Source organism: Doryrhamphus excisus, chromosome 13 (genome assembly GCF_030265055.1).
Source record: "Doryrhamphus excisus isolate RoL2022-K1 chromosome 13, RoL_Dexc_1.0, whole genome shotgun sequence".
In the NCBI taxonomy this organism is placed as follows: Eukaryota; Metazoa; Chordata; class Actinopteri; order Syngnathiformes; family Syngnathidae; genus Doryrhamphus; species Doryrhamphus excisus.
Window position 1 is genome coordinate 7845209 of NC_080478.1, and position 18191 is coordinate 7863399.

The 18191-nt window shown below is 38.6% G+C and overlaps 2 protein-coding genes across 2 annotated transcripts in view; one reads left to right on the forward strand and one right to left on the reverse strand.

Annotated features, from left to right (window-relative positions):
* LOC131140011 (uncharacterized) overlaps positions 1–18191 on the forward strand; it is a 181455-nt gene that overhangs the window by 23218 nt on the left and 140046 nt on the right. The window lies entirely within an intron of this gene.
* The window catches only part of LOC131140012 (uncharacterized protein C14orf132), a 54153-nt gene continuing 43820 nt past the window's right edge, over positions 7859–18191 (reverse strand). The window contains exon 2 of the mRNA XM_058090046.1: positions 7859–11178. Within this exon, the coding sequence (XP_057946029.1) occupies positions 10942–11178 (237 nt within the window). The 3' untranslated portion in view covers positions 7859–10941. The remainder of the gene's footprint in view (positions 11179–18191) is intronic.

Below are 18191 nucleotides of genomic sequence, written 5' to 3' on the forward strand. Positions count from 1 at the left end.
TGCAGCCGTTCCCACCCTTGTGGTTTCTTTCATAACTCTGCTTTTTGAGACGGCGGGCCGCCCCGGTTCCTGTGCTGTTTTCATAGCTGTCTGCCAGAATCAGGCCTTTGAGGGAGCTCATAGTAGTACCGAACCGAGCCAAACCCCAATGACAACGACAGACGCCACTAATGGCTGCCATGGAAACACGTGTTCCAAGTAAGGCTCAGCCAATGCTTCGAATGCTCTGGTGTGGCTCTGCAAACTGGCAGAAAACACACACAGACCACCCACTATAACGCTATATTTGCAGTTATAGATAAAAAGAACATAATGAACGGTTTTTGGACAACTTCTTGGCTGCATTTTGGGTACTTTCCTCTATTTTAGTCCCCGCTTCATAATTACAACTGCAAAACACACTCAACAAAAATACAAAAGCATCATTTTTCATGAGCTTAGCTGAAATGTCTACTTTTTGGTGATTGGTCACACGCCCAAAACAAACAAATGGGTGTGTGGTGTTTCTGTGTCTCCCTGTTGCATTTGCTTTATTGGGTTTGAATGGTTGTTGTTTCCTATATATTCTGCTTAGCAACAAGTAGCTGAGGTCAGCAGGAATAAGTATTGCAAGTATTGCTTGGTTAGCTAAAATTTTCAATTGTCAAGTGAGTCATGTACTAGATTCATTGTCTATGCAGTTGAGAGTGTTGATATTTGAAGATGAATTGGAAGTTCATTCATTCATTCATTTTCTACTGCTTTTTCCTCACGAGGGTCGCGGGGGGTGCTGGAGCCTATCCCAGCTGTCTTTGGGCGAGAGGCTGGTCGCCAGCCAATCACAGGGCACATCTAGACAAACAACCATTCACACTCACATTCATACCTATGGACAATTTGGAGTCTCCAATTAACCTAGCATGTTTTTGGAATGTGGGAGGAAACCGGAGTACCCGGAGAAAACCCACGCTTGGACGGGGAGAACATGCAAACTCCACACAGAGATGGCCGAGGGTGGAATTGAACCCTGGTCTCCTAGCTGTGAGGTCTGCGTGCTAACCACTCGCCCGCCGTGCCGCCCTGAATTGGAAGTTAAAAGGCACATAAAACATTCAATTAGAGCACAGTCCTTTTCCTGGTAAGTATCCTACCTAAAAGGCTACTAAAACACACACACAGAATCAGTCAGTTACATGTTCCTTTTCAAGTCCGCAGACAGTCGACATTGTCAGCGTCAGACGCCCGACTGCTCCCTGACTGACTAGATGACTTTTGACAACACAGTGATGCTGGCAGGGAGAATGCCACTCACTGAGTAGCTCTATGACGGGACCTCCTTGTCGTCACCGCAGCATCACTCTTATTAAAAAATGCAACTTCACTCACTGTACAGGAACAAAAAGAATCCAAGTCCCCTTTGGGGGGCTTTGTACCAAATGATTTCAAATATAAAAATCGATAGTAGGCCCGTGTTTTTTTCTTTGGGTACTACAGTTTCCTCCCACATCTCCAAAAACATGCTAAGTTAATTGGCAATTCCAAATTGTCCATAGGTATGAATGTGAGTGTGAATGGTTGTTTGTCTATATGTGCCCTGTGATTGGCTGGCCACCAGTCCAGGTGCACCCCGCCTCTCGCCCAAAATCAGCTGGCATAGGCTCCAGCATACCCTTGTGACTCTTGTCAGAATAAGCGGCATAGAAAATAGATGGATGGATAATATATAGGATTTGCAAAAATAATACTGACACCAAACATTTTTCTCAGGGGCATGCAATGAACTGAATTGTTCAAAAATGTCCGATAATTATTGGTCCGATGTCAGCATATAGGTCCATATTGGTATCAGATTTTCCCCCCAATCTGTATACAGCACATATGTGTTCATTAACTGATTCTGTACTCTTGCTGCTGTGCAATACAAATTTCCCCACTGAGGGACGAATAAAGGCATATCTTCATTCCGTCACAGGCGATATGTCATGTTACACATATCGGTATCAGTATCGGCTGATATCGATATCAGAAACTGATCGGTTTTCAGCAAAAAAACAACAAAAAAAACAATATCAGACATCCCGAATTATTGTATTTGTATATATTTGCTACAATTTGTAAAAATTACATACTGTTAAATCCCCTCTAGTCTTATTATGTACCAAGCTAAGTAACTTTTAACTTACGAAACATTTTTTTGTGGACAGCATTATCCAATTCAATAAATTACATTACATAAATGAATGTCATTGGACATACAATAAATGATCCCAAATTATTTAGATGATATTAGGGATGGGCTGCACGGCGATGGAGTGGTTAGCGCGGAGACCTCACAGCTAGGAGACGAGGGTTCAATTCCACCCTTGGCCATCTCTGTGTGAAGTTTGCATGTTCTCCCCGTGCATGCGTGGGTTTTCTCCGGGGACTCCGGTTTCCTCCCACATTCCAAAAACATGCTAGGTTAATTGGCGACTCCAAATTGTCCATAGGTATGAATGTGAGTGTGAATGGTTGTTTGTCTATATGTGTCCTGTGATTGGCTGGCGTCCAGCCCCAGCAGCAATGGCTCGCTATAATAACATTGAATAACATTGAACAGTCTAGAACAGCCTAGTGGTTAGCGTGCAGGTCACACAGCTGGGAGACCCGAGATCGATTGGAGCATGCTCTCCCCGTGCATGCGTGGGTTTTCTCCGGGTACTCCGGTTTCCTCCCACATTCCAAAAACATGCTAGGTTAATTGGCGACTCCAAATTGTCCATAGGTATGAATGTGAGTGTGAATGGTTGTTTGTCTATATGTGTCCTGTGATTGGCTGGCCACCAGTCCAGGGTGTACCCCGCCTCTCGCCTGAAGACAGCTGGGATAGGCTCCAGCGCCCCCGCGACCCTCATGAGGAAAAGCGGTAGAAAATGAATGAATGAATAAATATTAGGGATGCTCCGTTAAAGATTTATGCTGCCGATTCCGATCGTGCACGAGTGAAATTGGCCAATCATTTGATTAATTATAATTTTTTCAAAGTCAGGAGAATTCCAAAGCCAAAATATGTAATTACAAATAAATTTAGAAATTAAAAGGGGGATAATGTGATTTTTTTAAAATGGGACTCAGAATTCCTGGCTGTACCTTTGCTACTAGCTACTGTGTATAATAATATGGAAAAAATAGCCATAAAATCCCCTTCATTTAAACAAAAACATATTTTACTTACTTTCTGAGGATATGTCACTCGTGAAAGAGGACTTCCAAGTCAGCCAATCGATCACAGCTTCCCCAGTTGATATGTTAATAAATAATTTCACATTTTATTTTAAATTCCTATTCATATTTTGAATTTATTTTGGATGGATGATTATTTCACGGTGGCACACACACACACACACAAAAACATTCCATACCAAATACTGATAGTTTCTTAACCAACTTTCCACTTTTTAAGGCTTCTCACTGTATGAGATGACAGGTAGCTGGTCATCCTGCTGCAGTTTTCACCTTGACAGGATACTGACTCTAAACAATATGGCTCCTGTCTTTTTTGGATGATGGCTGATGCTGGGCTCCCATCATGATTGTATACCAGCAATAAAAACATTTATTACAGGGGTGGTTATCACATCTCCGTGGGGTGCAGCTCTTGCAATAAGGACTAGACTATTTTCTGTGCTGATTCCTGTAATGGTGTCAACGCAAGACCACTAAAGACCACTCTGCTCACAGCGCCTGTAATGATGTTTAACCGATGCGGCTCCGCGCGGTCCTCATCAGAAGATAATGAGCTTGTTTGACAAGGATCTGTTATGAGCAGCCATCTTGGTGAGGGGCCGTGTTTGGTGTGCCGAAAGAAAAGACACAAATAGAATTGAGCTGGAGTCATGAGCCAAAAGATGCAACCCCCAAATCCATTACAGTCTGCTGTTTCCATGGCAGCAGATGACCTCAAATCCTTTTCTCGCCAAGCTACTCTTCTCTCTAATGTTATCAAGAACAAATCCCAATGTTCCAGTTGGTGAAAGCGCTGCTGGTGCGATGATTACATCAGTTTACAACGCCGCTGTGTGTGCGTGTGTGAGCTGTTATTGTGGCGTAAAAAGACTCCTATGGATCATCCTGGCAGTTCAATGTTGTTAAATGGAAGCTCGACATACAAGCACTTGCACTTCTGCACACATTTAATCCCCCCCCCCCCCCCCCGCACCCCCCTCCACGACATAAAATTCTATTTTAATAATGAAAAAAAGGAACAGAAAAAAACCCAATTCAACTCAATTCAATATAAAGAGAATAACATTGTTTACAAAAAATGTCTACGGCAGGGGTCTCAAACACGCGGCAGGACACTAGTTTGAGGCCCCCGCCTTGATATGAAAGTTTAATGTTAGTGCGGCCCGCGCAAAGATTTGCCTCTCTAGTGTACTCATTCTAAATTTAAGAGTGTTTCAAACGGAGTGCCAAAACTTACCACTTCCACACATAATGGGAGGAGAACTTTGAGGTTTAACAGCTGATAATGGCCACGATTCGGAGGTTGTTGTAGTGTAAAAACTTAGGGCATGACTTGATGACTATAATGGAAGTCCATGACCCAATTTGGGGTCGTAATAAGTCGCAAAAGTCGTGTGACATCTCGCAAAAGTATTGCATTATCTTGCAAAAGGTGATGCATTATCTCAGAATTTTTTTCTTTACTTCTAAAATAAAATGCAAAAATAAATTTTAAATAATGTAAAAATTATTATTAATAATAATTAATAATTTTAAATTTTTAAATGTTTAAATGTTTAAATTTTTAAATTTTTAAATTTTTAAATTTTTAAATTTTTAAATTTTTAAATTTTTAAATTTTTAAATTTTTAAATTTTTAAATTTTTATAAATTATTTTTTTTAATTAAATTAATAAAAATACTGAAAAATCTAAATAGTACTCAAAATATATTCGGCATTCTTTAAAGTTGGTCAGCACCAAGGGGTTTGTGTTGTTGTGTGCTTTGGGTTGTAAAAAACACACAAATAAAATATAATGAGAATAAATGTGTATGATTCTAAGTGTGTACAGGGACAAAAAGTGTATTGCGATTAAAATAGCGTTCACCGTCATTGGCTGTGAGCTGACAGTTTGACAGAATGTGTCTAAGCAGCTTGGCAGACATTAGCATTAGCCAGCAACTCATCACCAGGCTGTCACTTTGGAGCAGACAGAGGTCAGAGTCATGTTTTTTTCCATCTTGTGAGACATAGTTAGAAGCGGCGTATTGCACCTTTTTCTCCTTTCACCACACCCCCAGCAAAAATTAATCATTTCCTTGCTTCAAATTAACACCAGTGTCTATTAGTCACCGTCGGAGGCAGCCTTATCTTGCAAAGTCTTTGTCGGCCACTATGGATTTCCCCCAGGGGCCTCCACCTGAAAGTCTAATAACCTCCATGCATTACCATAAATTAGCACTCACAAGACCTGCGATTATCAATTTTATCTAACAGTGCCTCCACGAGCCTGATCTCACCAATTGCTTGATAGAAAGCACAAAACAAACAAGCTTGTCTCCCGCCTCCGCTGTGAGGCACCAGAAAAGGCCCGCGGCAAATTTAAGGGGGGTAGCTGATCCTGCCGTTATTGAATCAAGCCCGCGATATCGGTCTGCAAGGTGGCGCGTCAGTTCACAAGTGCAGCTACACAGAATTACAAATGTGATCTCTAAATCTCCCTGACATCACCTCCCACTCCTGAGAGGTGGACGGGGGATTTGCAACCGCAACCTTCAGCGAGTGACTCATTTTCTTTATCGTGTGGTTTTAACAGCACCAGAGACTTGTGTAAAGAAGTAGTAGCTCTTAGAATCTGTTTACACTTGTAGTGATGGCTTTCAGATGACCTTGTTGTACTATACTTGAGGAGAGATGTGACGCAGAAGAAAGATGCTTTGTTCATTCTGATGAAAATTGACAAACGATCTGATATAAGTAATTTATCCGACTGCTACCAAACTTGAACCATGTATACCAGCCATACGGGCGATGATAAATTGGGAATCACTTCACTTTGTGTCATTGCCTATGGGCAGAGCAAGCAGGTTGTGTGACTCTAATGACTGAGATGGATCAACTGTCTTGTGTTGCTTGTGTGTGTGATAAAGGTCCCGCCCTGGAAGAGGGTCACAGGTACCGCAAATTGGCGAATGACGAATATAGATTCAATAATGCTGCTCCTGACCTGCCTCCAATTAATTTTGTCCGAGGAAAACTGTAGGCTAGTCAATTTACACTGTAATAATATGCCTGCTGATATAACCAGAGATTCATTCATTCATTCATTCATTTTCTACCGCTTTTCCTCACGAGGGTCGCGGGGGTGCTGGAGCCTATCCCAGCTGTCTTTGGGCGAGAGGCGGGGTACACCCTGGGCTGGTGGCCAGCCAATCACAGGGCACATATAGACAAACAACCATTCACACTCACATTCATACCTATGGACAATTTGGAGTCGCCAATTAACCTAGCATGTTTTTGGAATGTGGGAGGAAACCGGAGTACCCGGAGAAAACCCACGCATGCATGGGGAGAACATGCAAACTCCACACAGAGATGGCAGAGGGTGGGATTGAACCATGGTCTCCTAGCTGTGAGGTCTGCGCGCTAACCACTCGACCGCCGTGCCGCCAAACCAGAGATTGAAAAGTATTATATTTATTCATCTATTTTCTATACCGGTCGTGGGGGTGCTGGAGCCTATCCCAGCTGTCTTTGGACGAGAGGCGGGGTACACCCTGGACTGGTCGCCAGCCAATCACAGGGCACATATAGACAAACAACCATTCACACTCACATTCATACCTATGGACAATTTGGAGTCGCCAATTAACCTAGCATGCACTGCAAAAAAATTCCGTAGTTTTTACGGAAAAAAACTGGCAGCTGTGGTTGCCAGAATAATCCTGTAAACATTACAGTAGAAATGGAAACTGTCTTACAGGTTAAACTGTAAATTTTGTTACATTTTACAGAAAAAATACACTTGAATCTTGTCAAACTTGCTACATTTTATTGTTAAATCAATATGGTTATTTTGTTATTTCACGTTTTATTCATGTAATATTTGTTAATTTTACATCAAACCCTATTAAACCCTATGGAAAAACACTGAGCACAAAACATTGTTTGGCTGTACAAAAAACTAAGAATACTGATATGATATAAATATATATTACTGATATATTTTGCAAACTAAAGTCAAATATTTATTAAAATGTACTAAATTATGCAGTATTTACAACCTTACTTTACCGCCACATAAACAGCTTTCTATTTTAATGCTTACATTACATTCTAAATATTTTTAAAATAATTTGCTCAAATCATATTAAATTGATATTGAAAATCTGAAATATAGAACCAGAATATAACCATTATATGCAGTGAAAAGCAAAGTAAGTTACACCTCTTGAGTCATCTTGCTAAAAGATTAGTGCCAGAACAAAACAAAAACATGCATTTATAATCTCTCCAGAATTTTTTTCATTTTATTCATTCATTCATTTTCTACTGCTTATCCTTATGAGGGTTGCGGGGGGTGCTGGAGCCTATCCCAGTTGTCTATCCCAGCTCACATTCATGCCTATGGACAATTTGGAGTCGCCAATTAACCTAGCATGTATTTGGAATGTGGGAGGAAACCGGAGTACCTGGAGAAAACCCACGCATGTGCGGGGAGAACATGCAAACTCCACACAGAGATGGCTGAGGGTGGGATTGAACTCAGGTCTCCCAGCTGTGAGGTCTGCGTGCTAACCACTCAGAAAACCCTGTCAGTCAGTCACAGTAAATAAACTGAATTAGCTCCCTTGATAGGAACAGTAAATCAAGTACACACACTTGTCAGAAACAGCTTTTCTTTTACTGCAAATACACAAGATAATGTTGCATTGCTTTACCGCTGAAAACTTTCAGTAAATCATCATTTGTTTTTAAAATCAAAACAAACAATAAAAGAAAGTTAAGCTTCGGCAGAACACACACACAAATACGGTCGGTTTCCAAACACTTTGTGTCAAAATGACAGACAGTGACATCGGACCTTCGCATCAATCTCGAGTGAGATGCCTCTGCAGTGCGGCGCCTCCACCAGGTAAAACAAAAAAAAAAAAAAAAGAACTGAAACAACTTCTCACCTGTTTTTGCATCTTATGCTCCCATATCCATATTTACAGTATACAATGTACATTACAGCATTGATTCTAAAAGCGTACATCTTTACAAAAGGAGTATTGTGTATAAGTGGTTTACAACATTTCTAAGTAGTTCTATACATCAACCAGTTATTAAAAAGCAGGCCTGAAAACTCCTAGGAGTACTTATTACGCATATTTATTACACTCGTTAAGATACTTACATCATCTTGTGTCTAGGATACAGTCACAATTGTAAGTTGCGTTATATGTTTGACTAATTAAACATTTGACCGATGATTATTTGAAGAATCTTATCACGAGGTGAAGAAAGCAACGCGAATATAGTACGCAAAACTATTTGTGGTCACTTCAAGTTCACATTTTGGAGAACAAAATAAAATCCAGTTGATACAATGACTGTTTAAAAAGCACATACAACAATATGTAAACAATCGAAGATTTTATATTCATTTGAATGGAGTAGAGTTGGTTTTTGTGTGTCAATGTAAGAGAACAAAGAACTTATTTTGCTGTACTTAAATCAGTAGGATTAAATTTGAGATGGTGGACGATGAAGTACAGCTCAGCAATAATTAATTCACTCTGCAACAAAAGAGCTGAAATAATTTTTCCCTTTTTTTTTTAACTTATATTAATTAATAGAAAAACAATAGAAAAAATGGTCCAAAACAATGTTTTTATGTTCAACTCAAAAAATACTACTAGTGTTTAATTGGTTCCAGACATGACCATGATGATTGAACTTCCGCGAAGTAGGATTTCTTTTTTATATCTTTTTTTAATATTTTTGTGGTTAGATCATAGAAGGCCTGTTTACGACCTTTTCAATATATATATATTTTTAAAATTATTACAACCGTCCAGATATGAAATAACACCCCTGCAGTCATCTTTACACTCCTATTACAAAATATAGTCAACATAAAAACACAAAATTTATATAAGACTTGTGTGTTGCTCTAAGTATGTTCCAGTGGTGCGGACAGGAAGTGACGCCATGAGTCGCGTTGACCAAAGTTATAGCCGCAACTGTAGCCCGTGTTAGGGATTATCATGCTTTTGTAAGAAAATTTTAACCTCAATCAAGTCTGGTGCTTGTGTGTCTCACTGAATATTACAGCAATATTATTGACACCTAGTGACCAGTGTATAATATTGCCTATCATCCCGATGTCTTTGAATGTCTCTGAATGCCTTATATATGTATCCTTGAAAGGATTTAATTGACTAATACCTAATAGAGCTAGTGACTAATAGGAGGCCATATTCAACCACAAAACAGCAGGATTTATGAATGAATATATTTATGAAAACTATAAAGCGAAGACATAAGCGATGGTTGTACCACCATTTTTTAGGTCATTGGCTGGCCGCCCTTGTGAAGTGAGTTGATATAGATTTCAACAAAGGAACATTTACTTGGAATTACATTTAATCTCATCTTTGGTTTTATTTGTACAATGTATTATATGTATATATCTTCAATATAATATATATATATTTAATCCTGAGTACTACCAAATGAGAATGAGAATACATGTTTTGTGCCGTAATCTACCGTTACTTTGACATCTGTTAATATATTTTCCCTCGGGATAGACATAATTTTCAATTAATTCTTGATGAATTGAGTGCAGTACTTGGCTGCAAACAGCAGAGGCGCTGTTGATTAATCTCATCTACTTACAAAACTATTGAATAGTTTTGTTAAAAAGAGTTGTTTATAATAATAGTCTTTGTCCAAAAAGATTTCTTAATATTTTCTGTCATATAAAAAATTAAAATGAGAATTAATTGATTGATAATTAATTGATTGATACTTAATTTGTCCAATGCACATCCCTATTTGTCACTGACAACAATAATGAGATACAATACAAGCAAGAACTGTATCTTCATGAAGCAATTCTGTTTATTATACTGGATGTTTGAGGTCGTTGTAGCCAAGTTAACCAGTTTTTAGCCACATTTAAATCGGCACCTCTATAGGCATTATTATTCTAACTAATATTCTGGCCACTGGCTGAATAATCATTGTATGATAATATTATAATCATTTCAAAGCAGGTAGAAGCTTGTTGGTTATAATGAATGTTGATAAACACTTCAAGGTCACAGCGAGCAGATTGTCAGATTTCTGCAAAGAATGGGTGAAGGAAGGTCCAGTATTGAAGGTCACATTGACAAAACCCTGTCAAAGATAATGCATGGTTAATAATGTTCAGTAATGGAGATGAGATGAAAATGCGGCGCTAATTGAATTAGTGCATTGTTAAATTCAGGCCTTGATGATGTGATAGTCATGCGAGTTCAATGATGTTAAAATGTTCACTTCTTGTATGTCCATGTTTGATCCGCAAAGTATCCTTATATGAGCCTTAATGGTGTTGGGCCTCAGGGTTGCCTGACATGAAAAAATCCCAGCCTTCTAAATTTTTTAACATTCACCATCCATGTTCAGAGGCATAATTAAACAGCGCTGCCCTAAATTGCTTTGCGGCAACAGAGGCTTGCGATGGCCCCGGATCAACCCGAATCTCAAGCCCCATTTAACCTCCATTCGCATCTCCATGTCTGCATGGCAAGTGAGAGTGTCTTCTGTTCTAAGGGGAAACATGGAAACAATCTTAGGAGGAATTAAAGTTCTAGTGATTCTTGGCGGACAGGTGTCCTGTTTCTAAGAGAATCTTAGAATCTAACAAAAAGAGTCTTCCACTCTGATGATGTTTAAAGGTTCTCTAAGAATTTAGTCTTTGCACGGAAGCATACGATTCATCAGAAAGTGCAGGCGTAGACCACACCCACTACCACAATGTTCCCAATAGTGGCGACGATGGCGATCCAAAGCCAGATGGCATCGCTGGACATGGACTGAGATTCGTCCTGCTGGCCTTGCACGGAGGCAGCCGAGGCAGCGGCGTGGACGCTGGCCGACGAGTTGAAAAGCGAGTGCTCGCCACTGTAGTCGTCGTTGGGTGACGAGTCCATGAAGGCTCCCGTCATAACTGGGATCTGGCAGAGAAAAACAAAATCATTGACATTACCAAAAACTGAAACAGTCGGTTTCAACATAACGACAAATGCTGTACTGTATATGGGGAAATATTTTTATTGTTCATGAGGGGCTGCACGCTGGACGAGTGGTTAGCGGGCAGGCCACACAGCTAGGAGACCCAGGTTTGACCTGCATCTCTGTGTGGAGTTTGCATGTTCTCCCCGTGCGTATGTGGTATTTTCTCTGGGTACTCCGGTTTCCTCCCACATTCCAAAAACATGCGAGGTTAATTGGCGACTTGAAATTGTCCATAGGTATGAATGTGAGTGCCAGCCAATCACAGGGCACATATAGACAAACAACCATTCACACTCACATTCATAACTATGGACAAGTCAGAGTCGCCAATTAACCTAGCATGTTTTTGGAATGTGGGAGGAAACCGGAGTACCCGGAGAAAACCCACGCATGCACGGGGAGAACATGCAAACTCCACACAGAGATGGCCGAGGGTGGAATTGAACCCTCGTCTCCTGGCTGTGAGGTCTGCGTGCTAACCACTCGACCGCCGTGCCGCCGTCAATGATCTACCAATATGTAAACATATCTTACTCAGCATGTAATATGATGTTAAGTAATCTTAATTTTGTTGCTGGTTTGGTTTCAGTTTCAACTTCAGTCTGTACAGTACAGATCGATAAATAGATATTATAAGTTTGTCAATAGTATTTAAAATTGCGAAAAACATTTGTGTCCCCATGGGAGAAAATAACTGAGAACCACTGATCTAATGACAGATAACCTCATTAACTTATCAAAATCACTATCACAAACTAATACATATTCATGTGTTAATATGCGTACTCAAATCAAGAAGATGTTGGGGCATAATGCTAGCAGTTTGAATGTTGGTGCTCTCTAGGCAGCTGGAAGAATCTGCTGCATATTAAAGTCTTTTTAAATTAGCTTGTAACTGCCTCGGTCAGGTCAGGTCACATTTGAGTGTGAGTGACCTTTAATTTGGGCCCAAGACTCAAAGCTCTGCCACAGACTGATTCTGCAAAATTATTATGGAGTCACCATTGACTGTATTTCTGTGTTTAGCATTAAACCAGTAAAGAAATCTTTGTGTGTACCCTGTTTAGTCTGAAAATATTTTTGTACTCGTTAGCATGCTATTAGTTTTCATATAAATTCCTACTAAAACAGGGGTCTCAAACACGCAGCCCGCGTGCCAAATGTGGCCCGCAGGACACTAGTTTGAGGCCCCTGCCTTAATATGAAAGTTTAATGTTAGTGCGACCCACGCAAGTTTGATATGGATGCTGTATGGTATCATGTACCCAGAAAAAATTATTACGTTTGATTAATGTTCATGTTAACAGTTATCCTCCCTATCCGTGTGGAAGTGGTAAGTTTTTGGCTTTTTAAGTTTAAAGGAAATTACTTGGAGGCTACCGTTTAGGTCGCTAGCTCTCTAGTTTGCGAGTTAGCATGTGTCTCAAGACCCTGCAGTTGCGCAATATGTTGTAAATAAAAGTAAAAAAAAAGTATAAATGTGACTATAGTCGTGTTTTGTCATGTCTACAGGGCTCTAATAATGCTTTGTTCATTTTAATCTGAAAAAAATAATTTGTCTACCCACCAACTATATGTGGTTTCTTAATTTTTAATTATTTGCCGTTTTATTATTATTATATTTATTTATTACTGATCGATTGATTTTCTTTATTCTTGATCTTATTTTGTGTAGACAAATAAAAAGTAAGATATTTGAGAAGAGTGGAATGTTTTATCAGAGCTTTTCTTGTAGAAAATTGGAACCAAAGCAAAGTTTATTCATTTTTCTGTTTTTAATAAATGCTTTTTTTTTTTTTTTGGAAAACCTGATGTGGCCCAGCCTAGCCCAGACCCTAGCTCCAGTGGCCCCCAGGTAAATTGAGTATGAGACCCCTGTACTAAATACTCCTGTGTATATATAAGTGTGAATGCAAACATGGCATTATTAGTCTCACACACACACTTTGTTGAGTGCATGCATGTGTATATGCATTTGGGAAGCAGTGCTTGATTAACACTGAATTAATAATTCAGACGTCACGTGAAAATGATGTACTGCTTTGGACAATCAAGGAGCCTTGTCAAGGCTAGCAATTCTCATTGCTCTAATGTGTGTGTGTTTTCCTTCATTGATGGCGGGGTGAGGGGAGGGTGTGTCTGTGTGTGTGTGTGTGTGTGATTGAGAAATTAGTGTAGCTGGCTTCAACCGGAAAACACTCTCTGCTGAGGGAGGCTGAAAAACAATGCTAAAAATACCTCGGAGGGATGTTGCACTCTCGCATACACTGAAATTCATGCTTCCTCATTTGCTCACCTTCACTCACTCTCTCTCTCAGACACACACACACACACACACATGCTTCAGGTCTTCCCTGGCACACGAGGCTTGGGGAACTGTTTCGAAAGCGCTCCTTGGCCCCTGGTGGTGAATGATGACATGACACAAACCGTGGAGCGTCTGCTGTGAACATGAGCATGATGGAGCCAGACAGGCGTGCACTGTGTCCAGTAAACCTGCGCCACCCCCATACCATACCTCTTCACTTCATTCACTAGCATGAAATAGTCAGTATAGTCAGTAGTCTGTCGTGTCAGCATCCACTTGAATATTTTGTAGCAAATGCGCTGTGCGCTGTGATACACAGAGGTGTTTAAATGTCATTTGACAATTGATGCAAATGGGTAGGAAAATGCAATACATGCTGATCCCTGTTATCTCTGTCAAACAGATTGTCCTTGCATTGTTTGCTAGTGAGCTGGATTATGTAAAATAAAACCGATTTCCATGAAAACTTGCCATGTGGAGTGGTGACTCAGATCTGGTATTTTTCCCGGACTTTTTATTTTCAAAATTTTTACATAACTGCTTAATAAATTACATGATTCCTTCTGTTAAAATGTGTACAACCGTTACAGATTTTTTTGGTTTCATATTGGAGTGGAATGTTCTTGGATGAAAAAAAGGGGACCTATTATGCTCATTTTTCAACCCTTTGTATTGAGCTGTGGTCTCCTATAGAGCAGCTACACACAATAACACACACAGAATTTATTTTATTTTATTTCATTTCATTTCATTTCATTTCATTTCATTTCATTTCATTTCATTTCATTTCATTTCATTTCATTTCATTTCATTTCATTTCATTTCATTTCATTTTATTTTATTTTATTTTATTTTATTTTATTTTATTTTATTTTATTTTATTTTATTTTATTTTATTTTATTTTATTTTATTTTATTCCACCCACAGCCCGCCTCCGGGCATGCCCACTCTGCTGTGATTGGTCACACGCCCAAAGTGCTTCCTCACTACGGGCCATATAAGGAAGTGCGCCCCTCTGTGACATCACAAAGGAACGGTTTTACCACGCCTTTTCAAACCCAGCGTTTTTAGACATCCCAAACTTCTTTTAGGGCTCACTTCCAAATGCGCAAACCTCATTATCTGAAACTTTGGTATCGTTTAACACAAGAATCCAACATGTCTAACATGAAATCATTTGTATTTAAGGCCCCTAAAATGTCTGCGGAAAACTGCCCTTTTTTTTTTTAGAATTTTGCCCATCATATAAAATTCTTAGGTGAGACATGAACACATCTTTCTCTTTTATGTAAGTTGTACATATTGAAAGGTTGCGAGCACAATGTTTTGATTTTTGAGGACTATATAATGTAACTACAAAATGCAATGAAAGTAGTCAGAATTTAGCGAGCACAACCAGTGCACCCTCTGATTTTCCATCATATATTTTGTACTATGATGCAAGAATGGATGTGAAATGGGAACACTTGCAGAGACCCTGCATTAGAAACAACACAGAGAGAAATTTTTGTTCTCTATATTTATGATTATATTAAGTTAAAGAGTAAAGTACAAAATGTACATATATCATGTAATATATATTGTTCTGGAAATGAATTTGGGAAAAATAAATATTTATATTTATATCATTTTCTAAATATGACGCTGTATAAATATTTATTGTAAAATAAGCAACTCGTTCTGAAATCAGTTTAAAAAATAACACACAAAGCCTTCTGTTACTTTGACTTTTTCCAACATTCACTCTGATGCGTACACAAGCTCTCAACCTTGTCTGCATTCTTTATATTTATGTTTTATTCAGTAAGTCCACAGAAGCGAGTTGTTTGCATAAATTGAGAAGTGTAGTGTATAAAACAAAGTGTGCAAAAATATTCCAGTGGATGTTGCTGAGATCTAAATATTTCATTGGTGTTATTTGCTGTTTTTTTTTTTTTAACTTTTATGTATTTATTCATCAATGCTCTGCCTATAGATGCAATATGTACAGAAATACATCAATATAGCTATAGGGATGCTCTTGTGGCTTTTCTTCAAAGTCACAATTCCCATGTGCATGTTGTGCATGACAGAAATGCAGCAAGAGGCTGATCACTAATGGAACGAAGGGAAACTCAGTGGAGACCTCAGGAGGGGAGTATTCCAAAGTATCTTAGCACTTAAGTGGGCGGAGATGGTCATCCCCTATGCATAACTGGCAGGGAGCGGATGCTTATTGACATTTCATGGATCAGCGACTTCTGTGGCACTGTACAATATGGTACTCCATATGGTAATCCTTCAGCACAAGAAAGAGGTGATGGGAACTTATGGAAAAGTCACTGGGGTTGGTTGGACAAACGCTTATTCTGCATTTTGGTCCAACCAGATCGAAAAGTACTACTCGCTTGACTAGGACGTTTTCTATCAGGTAAAGCCTTCAACGGTTGTTCACAAAGTTCTGACCTACGTTCGATATGGAAAACACAACTCAAAATCATAGTTCATTGAGGATTTGTGCATTACAGGCAATGTACCGCAACGTACCGCATACATGAAAGATTAGCCTTCAGCAACAAAACATAAACCTGTCATCAACCATGTTTTTTTATTTATTTATGTTTGACTGGATTGCTTTGTGTTAACTCCAAAGCCTCTTTCAAATAGGGATTTCATAAAATTGCTGCACCAGATGCAGCAATTATTTACACCAGGGGTCTCAAACTCAATTTACCTGGGGGCTACTGGAGCTTGGGTCTGGGTGAAGCTGGACCGCATCAGGTTAAAAAAAAATATATATAAAAAAAAATAATAATAATAAAAAAAATATATATATATATTAAAAATAAAAATATAATAACAATATTAATAAATATTAATATATTAAATATTAATAAATATATATATAATATAATAGTCTTCAATGCTTCTGCTATACCCTCCACTTTTTCAGTGCTTTGGTTCTTTGGAAAAGCTCTGATAAAACATTAAATTATTATAAATTATGATAAATTAATCTTTATTTAATTTATTATTTATTATCAAATTATTAAATAAATGTTCAATGTTAATTTTTATTTTTTGACACAAAATAAGATGGAAAAATCAATAAGCAAATCAAAAAATAAATGAAACAAATTAACAAATAAATTTTTATTTATTATTAAATTATTAAATAAATGTTTAATGTTCATTTTTATTTTTCGACACAAAATAAGATGGAAAAATTAATAAGCAAATCAAAAAACAAATGAAACAAATGAAACTTTCATATCAAGGCGGGGGTCTCAAACTAGCGTCCCGTGCCGTGAGTTTGAGACCCCTGATTTACACAGAACCAAGTGAAGCTCAGATATTGTGGAATATTATTACGAATCCCAACCCCTATTTTGAGCTTTTGATACTACTTCTAGGTATTACCGATGTCGGTTCCGTTTGTACAGAACAGCGACATGGCACAAAGATGCAAAAATGCCAGCTTATATACGTAGGAGCTAAACTGGGATCTAACTTGAGATTCCAACCTGTCCTGAATGCAGCATCACCTGTCATCTTTAGCCATTTATACTTCTAATTGAAAATCTTTGTTTTGGAGGAATGCATTCTGGGAATAACACTGTCAGGTCGTATTCAAGATAAGAGACTAAAAGCTCTGGCAAAAACATTTTGCACACTTGTTTCCCTTTAGCTGAAACACCCTGCGATCTCCGACCAGATATTCCCAAATTTGTCCATCCTAGCATAAGGAAACCATGCTGACAGCTAGAAACGCTACTGTCAGATCCTGTTACCCCCGTGTCTGATATCCAAAAGCAGCGACACACCTTTTAAAATTCTTACCATCTGACCCCTCCTGCTAAAATATAGAGTAGAACCGCAGCAGCCAGCTATGAGGCATGCGATACATCTGCCTGCGGTGCATTGATATGATTCAAGTCCTTGTGATCTTCAAGCCAGATGGTTTACTATTTGTGAGCCAAAGCGAAGGGAAATGTATCATGACAGATGCTACTGTCACATCATGTTCTCCCCATTTACAACATGAAGCTAACCCATCTGTCAAATTCCTACTAATGACCGTGTTGCCTCAATAAACAAAGATTTTTGTTGTTTTCACAAAGTTTCTATACTCTATGTATCACATTGGGTCTGACATGCTAGTGGGATGTAGTTTAATCCTTGATGATCCTTGATGACCTGGTCAACCCGTAATAAAAGGTCATCCAACTTGACACTTGACTCAGAATGCACAATAGATGAGTAGAAATAAGCATAGTTCAAGACTCCTCTTTTTTGTATTTTGCAAACATTAACTGCTTGTATTGTTTCTTGAAGTCGCTCATCTTAGTGTATTGTTTGAGTTCCTTACTCAGCCTGTACCTTAAGACTTCACATGCTGAAATGCTGTGTGTTTTCAGCATTTTTTCTTGCATATACTGTATATGTTTTATGTCATATTACTCCTCTCTTGTGGAAAAGTATTTTATAGTAATTCAAAATGAATTGTATCAGGTGTTTTTGTATCAAAATGAATGTGTATTAGGTGTTTTTAGTGTACAGTAGCCCCTCATCCCCATCAATTTCAATTAAGTAGGAGTCTTTTTTAAAGTAGGATTTCTTTTATATAAATAAAATAGTTTCATAGTTAGAGCATAGAAAAAATA